The 13,859-nt window shown below is 30.4% G+C and overlaps 2 protein-coding genes across 3 annotated transcripts; both read left to right on the top strand.

Annotated features, from left to right (window-relative positions):
• Positions 1-819: 819 nt before the first annotated feature.
• On the top strand, positions 820-7,488 carry Rsod (Related to Sod). 2 transcript variants are annotated; one of them, XM_072910757.1, is made up of 19 exons: positions 820-1,006; positions 1,442-1,664; positions 1,858-2,023; positions 2,316-2,541; positions 2,662-2,941; positions 3,164-3,429; positions 3,675-3,858; positions 3,962-4,201; positions 4,291-4,381; positions 4,712-4,956; positions 5,035-5,209; positions 5,480-5,751; positions 5,829-5,940; positions 6,031-6,117; positions 6,195-6,329; positions 6,513-6,787; positions 6,907-7,031; positions 7,119-7,274; positions 7,384-7,488. In XM_072910757.1, the coding sequence occupies exons 1-19, from the start codon at positions 979-981 to the stop codon at positions 7,485-7,487; spliced, it is 3,390 nt and encodes a 1,129-aa protein (XP_072766858.1). In that variant the 5' UTR covers positions 820-978; the 3' UTR covers position 7,488. The 2 variants fall into 2 exon arrangements, with proteins under 2 accessions (XP_072766858.1, XP_072766859.1); XM_072910758.1 differs by lacking the exon at positions 820-1,006 and having other exon boundaries at positions 1,546-1,664; positions 1,875-2,023.
• A 1,149-nt stretch (positions 7,489-8,637) lies between these two features.
• On the top strand, positions 8,638-13,846 carry Mlc2 (myosin regulatory light chain 2). The gene is made up of 5 exons (XM_072910337.1): positions 8,638-8,794; positions 10,747-10,965; positions 11,124-11,307; positions 11,390-11,465; positions 12,528-13,846. Exons 1-5 carry the CDS (start codon positions 8,792-8,794, stop codon positions 12,679-12,681), a joined length of 636 nt encoding a protein of 211 aa, XP_072766438.1. The 5' UTR covers positions 8,638-8,791; the 3' UTR covers positions 12,682-13,846.
• Positions 13,847-13,859: the final 13 nt, after the last annotated feature.

Genomic DNA, 13,859 nt, shown 5'->3' with positions numbered 1-13,859 from the left:
TTAAGTCGAAAACACTATCAAAGATTTTTTCTGGAAAGTTCTTTTTTCAGATATAAATAAAAATTATATATTACTTTTTATTTCTTTTCAATATATTCAATATATGGAACAAATCTCACTATCTTTTGCAAATTTTCTTTGATGCGTAAAGAATACTAATATTTCAGAAAATACATGACTTTTTTAAAACTTTAAACATTTATAAATGATAGTAGAGTATATATATATTTTCGTGCATAAATACTGTATTGTTTTTGTTGAAAAAATAAATACCAAAATAAATTTCTCTTATATTACAAATAATTTGAAAGTAACAATTAAAAGATAATATGTATCGTATAAATAATGAATAAATATATAAATATATATAATATATATATATATATATATAAATAAATAAATATATATATATATATATATATATATAAATGAATAAATATATATATATATATATATAAATATATATAATATATATATATATATTTATTTATTTATTTAAATTTAAATGCACACAATATTGATAATTATATATATATAAATGTTTATATATTAACTACAATTGTTAATTATCTTACGCAAAAGTTTTCTTTCAAAACCCCATTTTATCTGCATATATATAATAACAAATATAAATATTTTATATTTATTATTCAGTCTTTTTTGCTAAAAAAAAATTTGTTTAAAATTATCAAATATAACTGTGTTATGCCTTTCATTTTTAGTGAAAGAGGTCATCGTTCTCATCCACTCCCACCAACTCTGTCACAAGAAATAAGAAAGTACAAGCCGTTACTTCAGCCAGTCTGGTCGGTTGTCTCGTTCGACCGTGATTTCTTATTATATGACGCACATGCAATTTTACCAATTTTCGTATTTATCCATATATTAACAAAGTTATATTTTGCATAATCGTTATATGCGAATTTTGAAAGAAAAGAACATAAAAAAAACCATATTTCTCGATGTTCGCCAATAGCAATGCAGTGGCTTTTGTTACTTTGCTACGGTGAGTGAAAACGCGCTTTACATCTCTATGAAATACATAACATTTGGTATCTGTGAACATTATTTACGATTGAAGAAGTCAAATATCTTTCCTTTATATTTCAAAATTAAAAACGTGTCATTATTAATTATCTGCATTACGAAAGCCTTTAACATCCGAGCGTTAAATATAAAGGCGGCAAAATACTAAAGTTTTTTTTATTTATAACAGATGGAGTATCTTCCCGAAAATTCTCTATAAATTTTGTATCACAATTATTTTCTTAGTACGCTGATATAATCTTAAAATTTTTTAAATATGGCATAATAAATTGTATAAAACAACTAAACATTTTTGGAAGATGATTCTCTGGCGAAGATTATTTAAGCTTAAGATATCTTAAAGACGGAAAGAAAGTGACAAAATATTGTATGTGATAAGAAATATTTGATCCAGTGACTATCGCGAGTTCGCTTAAACTTGCTGCGTATATATCTTCCGGTGGACTTCACGGAGAAATTCGTTTCGAAAGAGCCACAGAATCCTCGGTACGAATACGATATTCCCTGAAAGCGACCTTACAATATCCGGATCAGCAATGGCTGTGGTCGGTCACTCAGTTTCCGGTCGATTACACGATCATCAACGGCAGATGCGACAAGCGAAATATCGGCGAAAGGTACAGTACATTATATTTTATATTTTGCATTTGATTTTATTTATTTTTTATATTTTATATTTTGTCAAGAAAGATATATAAAAATTTAAAAAATCTTTTGCGAATTATATACAAGTTTAAATATATTTATTTAAAATGTATAAATATATTTTCTTTTTCTTTTCTATCTTTGTTTCGCTTTTTATATGCATAGTATCATCGATTTGACAGAAAAAATCGGACCTCTTGAATTGCCAACAAATCAAACAGGCTCGATAGAAGTGGCGGATTTGTCTCTGACTGGAAAAATGGGTTTATGGGGAAAGGGTTTGATGCTGAAAGATAATTACTCGCCGAGAACGATATGTGCTTCGATTACGGTAATTGATTTTGAAAATATAAAAATTAGGAATGAAAGAATAAAGAAACATTTGCTTTGCAAATAAAGATAAAGAATAATTATAAGTAATTGTAAATTATAAATACACAATTGTATTCTAATAATCGAATAGTCAAATAATATAAATTATCCATTTTTCGAATTACAATTAATAATTAGCAATGAGCTACATTATTATATTGCCATTTTTAACTACAATTATTTTTGATTATAATTTATGATGTAATATTATATTTCATCAATTGTTTTATATTTTTTCTGCTTTTCTTTAGGTTCTTGAAAAGAATATTGAAAAATTTGCTCAGGCACGATTTTACGGTCCAGTAGCTGGAACAGTTTTGTTTCGATGGTTGGGTGGTCAGATGGGCAATGCTGAGCCTACAGATACGATAATCCATACAAATTTGCATCACATCCATAGACAAAAATTAGAGTCGTTTAATTACACCGAACATTATTGGAAGATATATGTTACAGATATCTTTGAAACTGGCAAAGGTCGGTATATATCCGGGCATAATAATTTGAAAATATATTATATTTTAATAATACTATTTTAATAATATTGATCATAATATCTACTATTATACTTGAAATGTTTAAACACATTTTGTATAGATAAAGACAACTGTAATATACTCCAAACCGTATTTGATCCTAATACATCCGGCGTTGGGAAATCTATCGGAGACGTCGATGTACGTTTAGGCAAAATAAAAATTGCTACCGATACACAGGAACAATATAAAACATTCTACAGAGATCCGGAACTATCTTTATTACCAGCAGATCTGCTTGGGCCACATCGTCATTTATATCTAGTCATTTTTCATCCCGTGCATGAGGACTCGTTCTTAGCCTGTGCCAAAATTAATCATCGTAAACCGATACACACAAAGTAAAAAAAGAGCCGCATTTCAATCATACATGCTCGTACAATTAAACAGAATAAACAGATATAATTTAATAAATAAAATTTATTACGTTAATTTGTATGATTTATAATATTAATTTCTTTTTCTTTAAAAATTTATTTAATTAATAAAAAAATGTAATAAAATATTATTTCTAAAAAAATTGTGTAAATTCTTGAAAGTAATGTTCTGTAAAAAATATTTAGGTCTGTTATCAATTCACGTGGAATTAAAGGAGAAGTTACAGCGATTCAAGAAACGCCGTTCGATCCGACATGGATCAATATCTCTTTAACAACTACAAATGATTTGGAAACCAGATTACGATACGCCACTAAATTGGCGTTTTATAGAATCCATGAGTTGCCTCCGGAACCGGCGAAAAGTGTGGGAATTACTGTTGATTCATGTTTGACTACTAAAAAATTATTTAATCCTTTGAATATTATTGAGAAGACTACGCCACCGGCAGGTAATGATAATTACTGTAAAAATAGGAGATATATATATATATATATATATATATATATATATATATGTATATATATGTATAAATATTATAATTATAAATATTATCTATAAAAAGATAAATAAATATTAATTGTACTATATATAATATAATTAATTAATTAATTGGGAAAAGGTTAAACGACGAAATTTAAAGCATTTGAATAAAACGTGTAAATATTTTGATTTTTTCATAATTGGACGAAATAGGTTTCGGCACTCAGGATCAATATGCTATCGGTGATCTCTCTGGGAAACTTCAGGGTCGTAAGGAAGGATCTTATCATAATGACATTCTGCCCGGAAGCGCTAAACTTAGTGGAATTTATTGGGACACATATTTACCACTTTCCGGAACCTACAGTATCGTTCACAGATCTTTAGTTCTTTACAAGTAATTAAAAATATAAATTTAATAAATAATTAAAATTTATATATATATATATATATATATGTTACAAAAGTTTTTTCATATAAAAAAAAAATTTTCTTATCAGATATAATGAAACCGATAATAAAGGCGTAATTTCATGGGTGTGTGGCACGTTTGCTCTTTACACACCATACACCGATTGGCAAATGTCAATGTACACAGCAGAAGTAGTGTTCAGGTATCCCATTGTCGGGCGGATACTCTTCCGGCAACCTAAAGATGATCCCGAAATGGACACTACTATAATAATAGAACATCTTGTTTATGCAGATGGCAATGCAGTAAATAATACTGCGGATCACAGGTAGAGAGATTTTACGTAATAGAATTATAAAAATAATCTCTGTATATGTATATAAAATCATCAGATGATAATTAGCTGACATTTATCAGATGGATGGTGCATGACAATCCACCGGGAAAAGATTTTTACAATTGGACAGGTCGATGTCTCAGCGCTGGATCGCCTTATAATCCGTATAATGTAATTTCCTAAACTTTTTAAAATCTTGAAAAACAAATTTATAAAATATATTTATAATATATATATTTTATAATATATATTAATTAAATATATTTATTCTTTTTTCTTTCGCTCTGTAAAATACTTTAAAAAATAGCCAATGCAGGAAAATTATGTAGAATAATTTTCTCAAAAATTGCAACTAAAATAAAAAATACAATGTTTTGAAAAATAACAAATTTTGAACTATTTCTTAGTTTACGCTTTTTTTGGCGCATTCCTAACGCTTATGTAACGCTTGACGAATACGATTTTGTGTATTCGTTAAAAACGATGATATTTTTTATTTAGGTGGAGTGGAAGCCAGATAGTTCTTGCTTCATTGCAGAACCCACATTATGTCGCTTGGGTGATTTAACGAGACACGGGACACTCGAAATCGCCGGTAGAAAGGCCAATGCTTCAGAATTAACTCGAAAACTCTTTACCGACACGATGTTACCTTTATCAGGATCTCGCGCATTGTTTGGCAAGAGTTTGGTCATCTATGACGATCATGGTCCAGTCGCGAGAGGAGACCGATTGGCTTGTTCCATGTAAGTGTATAATATTGTAAATGTGTCCAATGAATGTGCTATGAATCTTTTATAATAGATATATAATTACATTTTTAGTATTGGTGGGGTTTATCGGCGTAAAGCGGTCGCCAGGGATTGGTTTGGTAATGGCGAACAGGTATCTTTGCAAGGAAAATTAGAATTATTGCAGCAGACCGAATATGACGCTACTAATGTGGAAGTATCTCTTGAAGGTCTCGGTGGAAAGATGAGCGGATATCACGTACACATGGTAATACTAATTACATATAAAGATTTTATATCGCGCATTTTATGTGCCAAATTCATGAGAACTCTGTACAAGACTATACTATATAAAAAAAAGAGTGCGTAAATTTATATACAATATATTTCCCTCAGTAAAAATTGTATACAATTTTTTTACAGATTATTCTTTTTGTTTGTCATAATAATCGAACCATGTAAATTTAATTTTTTTATAAATATAAAGTTTTTTATATTACATATATAAAACTATTGGTATTACTATATATAATTACAGACACCTGTGGAATACGATTTAGAATTTCCATGCGAAGGAACATCGCTCTACGGACATTGGAATCCATTAGGTGTCGATACGAACAATGTACCAGCAACGGAAGAAGGTACGTTAGATCAATATGAGGTGGGTGATTTGAGCGGAAAATCTGGCACTTTGGATAACAAAAAGAGATATGCAATAACATATAATGATACGACGCTGCCACTGTTTGGCCCAAGAAGTATACTGGGACGTAGCGTGGTGATTCATAAGAGAGAAAAGAATTTAAGGTAAAATCGATTGATGTACCTTGCTAACCTGCGGTATTTTTACTTTATCCTTTCTCATATCTCGTCTCTGTATTTAGATGGGCATGTTCTACCATAGAGAGAGGATATTCTCCGACTGACGCTAGTGAGTTACGTGCTATCGCATCGTTTCATCATCCACAAGGTTTTGTATATGGTTACATAAAAATGGTAATTTTGTTATTAACTTTGAAATTTTATTTAAAAAATGTAGAATTATTATTTTTAAAAATATTAGTTTATTAATATTGATGTTTGCAGACGCAGCTTGTATATAAGGACGGTAGTCAAAGTGAGACGGTGATTGAAGTGAATTTACGACATCCCGGAAAACACGATCGTAATATTGTAAGAAAATAAATCCCAGATTTATTAACATTATTATATCTAACAAACATACGTTAATCGCGTGCGTTTAATCTTAGACTAGAAATCACAATTGGGCGATATATGTAAATCCCGTGGGTGTAGATGCTGCAGTAAAGGTAAAAAACACCCGATGCGTGGCAGGTGGATACACGTGGAATCCCTACTTCACTCAATTAGCCGATCCACTAAATGTAATATTGCTGATATTCATTATATGTACATTTAATAATCAAAATATAATTTTATTTTAATTTTTTATTTATCAAAATATAATTTTTTATTATATATACAATATATATATATATATATATATAAATTGGAATAAAATGTATTATTTATTAAAATGATTATTCTATCAGATGATCTTTTTCTAGGATGATCTTTATAGACAGGAATGCGGTCCAGATCTGCCGCTCAGATGTTACGTCGGTGATATATCGTCTCGTTTAGGACCCATTAACATTGGCGAAAAACGACAAGTATTTACAGATCAAAATTTTCCCCTGGGTGGTTCGCAATCCGCAATAGGCAGATCTATTGTTATTTTTGACAAAGATTTTGCCAGCAATAGATTTGCCTGTGCAAATATCGAACCGGATAACGACATCGTCAAATACGCGAATATAAGGAAACCACCGAGATTTGTAGTGTAAGCTCTTTATCTATTTATAAAATATCATTAAATATTGAAGTACATAATTAAATCTGGAACTTATCATAGATTTAGAAAAAAAGTACAGATAATTTTACTAACTTTTCTCTTTGTAGGGCGCAATTTCTAGAAGATGTAAGAAAAGTGATGGGCATTCCTGAGTGGATGTTATCCATTGACAGTAGAAAGACCAAAATATTACATAACGGCGCATGCATTCAATTTCTCTTACATTTTAAAGGTCAAGATTTATCGAGAAACATTTAGTTTGAATATCCTACGATATTCAATTAATTTTATATTTATAATTTTAATTTTATTTTTTCAGGTCCCATTGCCACTAAATTAGAGCAAGACTTTAGCAAGCTTATATCCATTGGTAAACTTGAAGTTCCTAGCTTATACATTCCTGGGTACATACCGACAAAAAGGAAAAGCACATTGGGACATCGGCAATGTGGCGTACGCGATCCAAATGATAAAAGTAAATTTAAAAATTCTTAACCTTTTTATATGATAAATGAATAGTTTATCAGAAAAATTAAGTAATAATAATTTTTTAATAAAAATAATTCTATTTATATTTATTACAGACATCAACGTCTATCGTAGCGCGTCCGTTTTATTATTGCCGGAAATATTTGTGATGGAATTATTGTTAATAATGATAAACGCAAAATATTGTAATCTAATATAAAGGACAGAAATAAAATATAAGATATAGTATTATAATAAAGTTATAAATATAAAATATCTATGAATGATAAAAGTATATTTATAGATATAAATAAACTTTTAGAATAGATATAAATATACTATAGAACTGTCCTATTATCTACTATATAATATAGATATCGTTATATTATTATTATTATTATGCGATACTTGAGCATAAAAATGTTGCATCATTTCGCACTATATTGTTCGAATGCAATAACTAATGCGATATTTATAGCATATAGTAATAAAACTCCACTTACTTCCTTAAAATAATTTTCAAGATTATATAGTGTGTTTTAAAATTGAGACAGAAAATCTTAAAAATAATAAATAATTTTAAATATGACAAAAAAATTATATTAAAATTCAATTAAAAAAAAAAAAAAAAAAAAAAAAAAAAAAAAAAAAACTTGTGGCACGTTGTACATATACGTAATATATATATATATATATATATATATATAGAAACACATGTGTGCATTCTTGAATATGTCGGACAGTTATTTTTGGTATCCACGTGCTTCGGATATCGTACTACAATCTAAAAGCTCGGTCAGCAATTACATATTGTATATTTTAGATACGAATGGTGGGTGCCATGTTCTAAATTGTATAGCATACAAAATTATCATTAATAAACTAACAATAAGCTAGAATTAGAGAAACATTGATTTATTTGATATTTTATATTTGTATAAAATATTTTGAAATAATATTTATACCTTTTCTTTCTCTTTATCTATTTAAATAAAATTATACGTAAAAGAGTAAATTTATTAATTTGTACAATTTATAGTCTCAAAGATGAAAAAAAGAAAGAAAAATCAAGATAAGAACGACAGAATTGTCTTTCTCATGTCACACATTTATGTCGTATAAGGAACGATGATATATGCTCGTTCCAAATGTAATCTGTCTCTGGAGAACGGGTGCTGGATTAACTCACGATTGGACAGAAAATCAGAAATCTCAGTGAGAAGACATCCTGGTGTCGACAGAGCGCGGTGCACCGTCGTCGTCATCTGAATTCTACAACTCCCAGGCAAACTGTTTTAGTCGAAACGTCGAAAGGGTCGCTATTTTGAGGCGACTCGAACTAAATATGGTCAGATAGGCGTTGTACCCGGGTACCCGGGGCACCCCTGCTCGGACAACCTCCGGCTCGTCTGGTGGGGGAGATCCACAAAAGTTACTTAGACAAGTTCAGCTCTATGATTCGGACAGTTGGTTCGTCGTAACCATCTCGTATCATCCACCTCTTAGAAATCAAGCGTAGACATTATGGTAAGTAATACGTCGAGAAACCTTTCCACGCTTGTTCAAGGATCCGCGCCAAAGTCTAGTCGTAGTAGGTCTACGGAGAAATCAAGTATATCGTGTCTATGTGACGCGAGATATACTACTACCGCGAGACAGGAACACTGCCAAATCGCGTTTTCGATGGTGCATCTCACAAAGATGGATTATACGCGGAGTGCATCGAGTTAATACACCAAGTGTGACGATGAGTTGACGACGAGGACGTTATCGATATCGCGATTGTGTGACGATGTAGAATTTAGAGAGTGGTTTAGTGACCTTTGTCAGATTTTTTTTTTGTGGGCAGTCGCTCCAAATTCCTCGATTGTTGTATTATAGATTTTATCATAAGCTATCATTTGTGACTAGTACAAATAAATTTGTAAGATCGTTAAAATTTCCTACATTAACAAAATGTCTTGTTATTTTTGTCATAATATTATGGTCGAGCTATCTTATTTTAATAATTTCAAACAGAGCGCGATTAAATGTTGAAAATTAGAAATATTAAAAATAAAGATTTTAATATGACACTTGAAGTTATATTGAAGTTGTAGAGGAGCAAAAAAATGATAGTATTTCCTGATAAATTTCCACTTCAATAATATTATATATTCAATAATAATAGAGGAGGCTCTGCTATATAATACAATTGAAATTAGACGAAAATAAAAATTAATGTTTCTGTAATACATGTTACAATATTTAGTTTAAGAAATATTAGGAGAAATATTAAGAAATATTAAAAAATAATAAAAAGAAATAGAAATTAATTAATTTTTTTATTTTATATACAAAATAATATTGTTTGACCGGCAAAATAAACCGTTCGGCGTTTACTTCTGTAATTGTAATGGTACAAATATAACAATTACGTAACAATGGTAATTCGAGAGGCAGTGCGGTAACTGGATGATCGCTCTATATACGTCCTGGCAGCTTTTTCGCGCGACTCGGAGAACGATTCTATTCTTAGCACCGACCGGCAGTACCTCGCAAATTTTCTCATTCGATAATTGGATTTCCAACTTTATTTATAATTTATATTAAAATATAATAAATATATAATAAATTTATATTAAAATTAGTAGACATTATTATATTGTGACAAAATAATTTTTATGATATTTTAATTTAATTTATTTCTCAAATATTTAATGTGTAAAGTAACATGTGTTTATCCTATTATACAATAAAACTTTTTTGCATAAAATTTCAAAAAAGAACAAGGAGAAACACACTCATAATGATATGTCGCAGAATATAATATTTATATTTTTATTTAAAATGCACATATTTCTATCATGTATTACATTTTTTTTCCTTAAAATAATTTTCAAGATTATATAGTGTGTTTTAAAATTGAGACAGAAAATCTTAAAAATAATAAATAATTTTAAATAATTTTAAATATGACAAAAAATTATCTTAATCTTCTCTTAAAAAAAAAAAAAAACAGAGAAACTTGTGGCACGTTGTACTTGTACGTAATATAAATAGGAACACATGTGTTTATTCTTGAATATATAATATTCAAGACAGTTATAATTATAATTGATTTTTTTTTCATTTATTTGATTTTCATTTATTTTTATCATCCTTTAATTTTAATATTTAATAAAGATGACTAATTCTTAGTCAGCCATATCAATTGAGAAAAATAATCTTTTCGCAAACAGTGCGCTACATTTTCTGAAGAAGATCTACAGAGACACAGAAAGAGAGAGAAGTCATGATGCCTCTCACATAGTTTATAAGAAATTAAATTATTTTATATATTTTTTGAAATGGAGAAAATGACAAAAAAAAAATATATATATATATATATATATATATATATATATATATATATATATATATATATATAAAACATTTTTCACCAATTGTGAGAAGAATTAAGTGGAGGCAAGAGTTTTATAAAATTGTGTACATCTTAGGCGGATAAGGAAAAGAAGAAGAAGACCAAGAAGAAGGAGGAGGCAGCGGCTCCTGCACCCGAGCCTGAGCCGGCGCCAGCGCCAGCCGAGGAGAAGGCGCCAACCCCAAAAGAGTCTGGCTCTGCCAGAGCGAGCAGCCGTGGCAGCCGCAAGGCTAAACGTAGCGGATCCAGCGTCTTCTCCATGTTCTCTCAGAAACAGGTGGCCGAGTTTAAGGAGGTACGAAAGCTAAAATTGAATTATAATTATCCGTATTAATTTGGTACGCGCATTTCGAAGTAGGTGATGATCAAAGATGAGGAAATTGGCAATTGTAAAAGATTGTAAAGGGAATAGAAGAAAGAGCATTATTAACGGTGTCGCGTATCTGTTCCTAGGCATTCCAGCTAATGGACGCGGATAAGGATGGTATCATCGGCAAGAATGATCTTCGCGCGGCCTTCGACTCTGTTGGCCGACTCGCGACCGATAAGGAACTCGACGAGATGCTCAACGAAGCTTCCGCGCCCATCAACTTCACTCAATTGTTGAACTTGTTCGGTGTCCGTATGTCAGGATCAGGTACGTACGATCCATTAAAAATCTTGAAAATTTTGCATAATTTCTCGAAAAAATAAATAATTAATCTTTCTTCTTTCTTCAGGAGGCACTGATGACGATGATGTTGTAATCAATGCCTTCAAGACGTTCGATGAAGACGGCAAAATCGATGGCGAGAGGTAATACAATGATAAACATTTTTCAATTACCCAGATAGCAAGCACATGTCATTTTGACGTCGAGAACTGATTATTTCTGGTTCAATGATGTCACGTGACCAAATCATGTCTAATTGATGTTGTAAGAAAACCTCATAATATCGTGATTCTTTAAGTCATTATTATAAATCGCCCAAGTATTACTATTTTTTAATTAAAAACTGACAATTAATATTTGATAATATCTTAAATTATTAAAACAATTTTGTGTATAATTTTGATATTCACAATTGTCTATACCTCAGGGCCCTAACATGAATTTCCTTTATAAGCTGGGACTTGATCGTGACATTTGATCATGAATCTTTTCCTCTGTGAAAAGTTTCATTGACAAATTCAATATTTGTGAATGAACTTTTCATTTTTTACGAGTTTACGCTAGAGGAAAAGATTCATGATCAAATTATGTCATTAAAACGTCACTAATAGGTGTAAAATGGTGATGAAGTCATGTCTTTTTAACGTCTTGAAATGTCGCCATCGGTCTGTGACATTAGTCCGTCATTTTTCCGTCATTTTTACGTCATATTTGGTTCGAACTGACCATATTTTGACGTCAAATGTCGTGTGCTTGCTACCTGGGTAGCTTCAAGTGCCATCGTAATTACGTTCGTTATTCATACACATTATATAAAATATAATCGTACAATCTCGTACTCTGTAGTGCCTATGATGTTTTATTGTGAACGGTCTAAGCCTGACCTAACATGCTGATATTGATAACTGAAGCGCTATAAAAGTTTTAACGATTTGGAAGTTCTGGTATTAATTACTATATATACTGTGTACTTTGACGTATAATTCTCACGTTTGTGTATTTCAATTTTAAATGTTAATTACTAAAAATATCTCTCTATTTAACCCAGTTTCGAAAAAATGTTTTGATTCACAAATCTGAATAAAATTGGCTTTTAAACTCATTATTTTATAATACCAGAGCGTATCATGTGTATATAATGTGTACAAATACACGGTGTCTCATATTATAATGGGATAAAATATTTTTTAAATTTGTCATTACAGGTTAAGGCACGCTTTAATGACGTGGGGCGATAAATTTACGCCCAAAGAGGTGGATGACGCGTTCGATCAGATGTACATCGACGACAAAGGTTTCATCGATACCGCGAGTCTAATCGCCATGTTGACTGGCACAGGCGACGAAGAGGAAGAATAAGATCGATTTATGTCGTCGAGATGGAAACGTTCCTCGAATTTATGAAGCCTCGTATTAACGTCAGATTCGCACAATTCTTCTCGAAAGAGAACAGATACTTTATATTAAAAAATCCCCCATTTCTCTTTCTCTTTTGGTACTGTTTAATTTAATTAAAATGACAAAAGTATGACGAGGACGAAACAATTACCGAATTATTCGGTCTGAACGGACCAAATACTGTCTCACTTTCTCTTTTTCAGTCTTTATCTAATTCACTTCATTCTTTTCGTTTCTCCTTCTATTTTTTCACTTTCTCTAGCTTTTATTTTCCTTTCTATCTTTTTTTTATTCTACTTTTCTCTCTCTCTCTCTTTCTCTCTCTCTCTCTATCTCTCTCTTATCTAAAAGTCTCTCTCTCTCTCTCTCTCTCTTACTGTCTTTTTTCTTTCTTCTTCTTCTCTTTGTCTTCTTTCAATTTCTTTTTTTTTCTTTCTCTCTTTGTCTCTTTCTTTATTTCTCCCTCGTTGGTCTGGTGAACGCTGCTGATTTTAGAAGAAACAACAAATCCGAGAAGTGTAATCAATTTTGATACATTTCTTTTGGGTACATGTAAAGCATGTCTGTCGATAAACGAAGCTTCATCATGCCATTTTATCGTTCACATAATAAAAATATATAAATAAAGTTCTACGAAGCTCTCTCTCTCTCTCTCTTTCTAATTTCGATCTGCTATTCTGTCGACAGAATTGGCTTAGAGACTCTCACTCAGAGACTATTCGTAAGACGAACATAAAATCTCGTGTTGATTCACTCAAATATAGAAATACATTGTCATATATATATATATAAATATAATATATATAATATAAAAATCGCTGCTTCCCATTTTTATAAATATACCTCAAATGTAAAACGTTCTACACAAACGGAACGATATCAGAAAAATACATTGAATGTATTATTAATGTAACACGGTATATAATAAAGGAATCATTGGTGGCGAGAATATTTGTAATTTTCAACAAATATATATATATATATATATATATATACATACATACTAATTGTAAGAAACTTTAAAGAAAAAAAAAATTATTTTCTACTCTGCACAAATTAACGCTCGCCTATATTTTCCTTCTTATTACGTCTGCAAATTTGTTAATAAATATTTAAGATACGCGAATGTTGACTCACCA

Source organism: Anoplolepis gracilipes, chromosome 2 (assembly GCF_047496725.1).
Source record: "Anoplolepis gracilipes chromosome 2, ASM4749672v1, whole genome shotgun sequence".
NCBI classification, from domain to species: domain Eukaryota; kingdom Metazoa; phylum Arthropoda; class Insecta; order Hymenoptera; family Formicidae; genus Anoplolepis; species Anoplolepis gracilipes.
The sequence above is the reverse complement of the archived record's forward strand: the minus strand, read 5'-3'. Positions and strand labels throughout refer to the sequence as shown.

Excerpts from the sequence above, each read along its gene's own strand:
- Rsod (XM_072910757.1), top strand. The coding sequence starts at position 979 with ATGCAGTGGCTTTTGTTACTTTGCTACG. Across the intron at positions 3,430-3,674 it reads GAAGACTACGCCACCGGCAG|GTTTCGGCACTCAGGATCAA; the intron begins GTAATGATAATT and ends TGGACGAAATAG. Across the intron at positions 3,859-3,961 it reads AGATCTTTAGTTCTTTACAA|ATATAATGAAACCGATAATA; the intron begins GTAATTAAAAAT and ends TTTTCTTATCAG.
- Mlc2 (XM_072910337.1), top strand. Across the intron at positions 11,308-11,389 it reads TGTCCGTATGTCAGGATCAG|GAGGCACTGATGACGATGAT; the intron begins GTACGTACGATC and ends TTCTTTCTTCAG. Across the intron at positions 11,466-12,527 it reads GGCAAAATCGATGGCGAGAG|GTTAAGGCACGCTTTAATGA; the intron begins GTAATACAATGA and ends TTGTCATTACAG.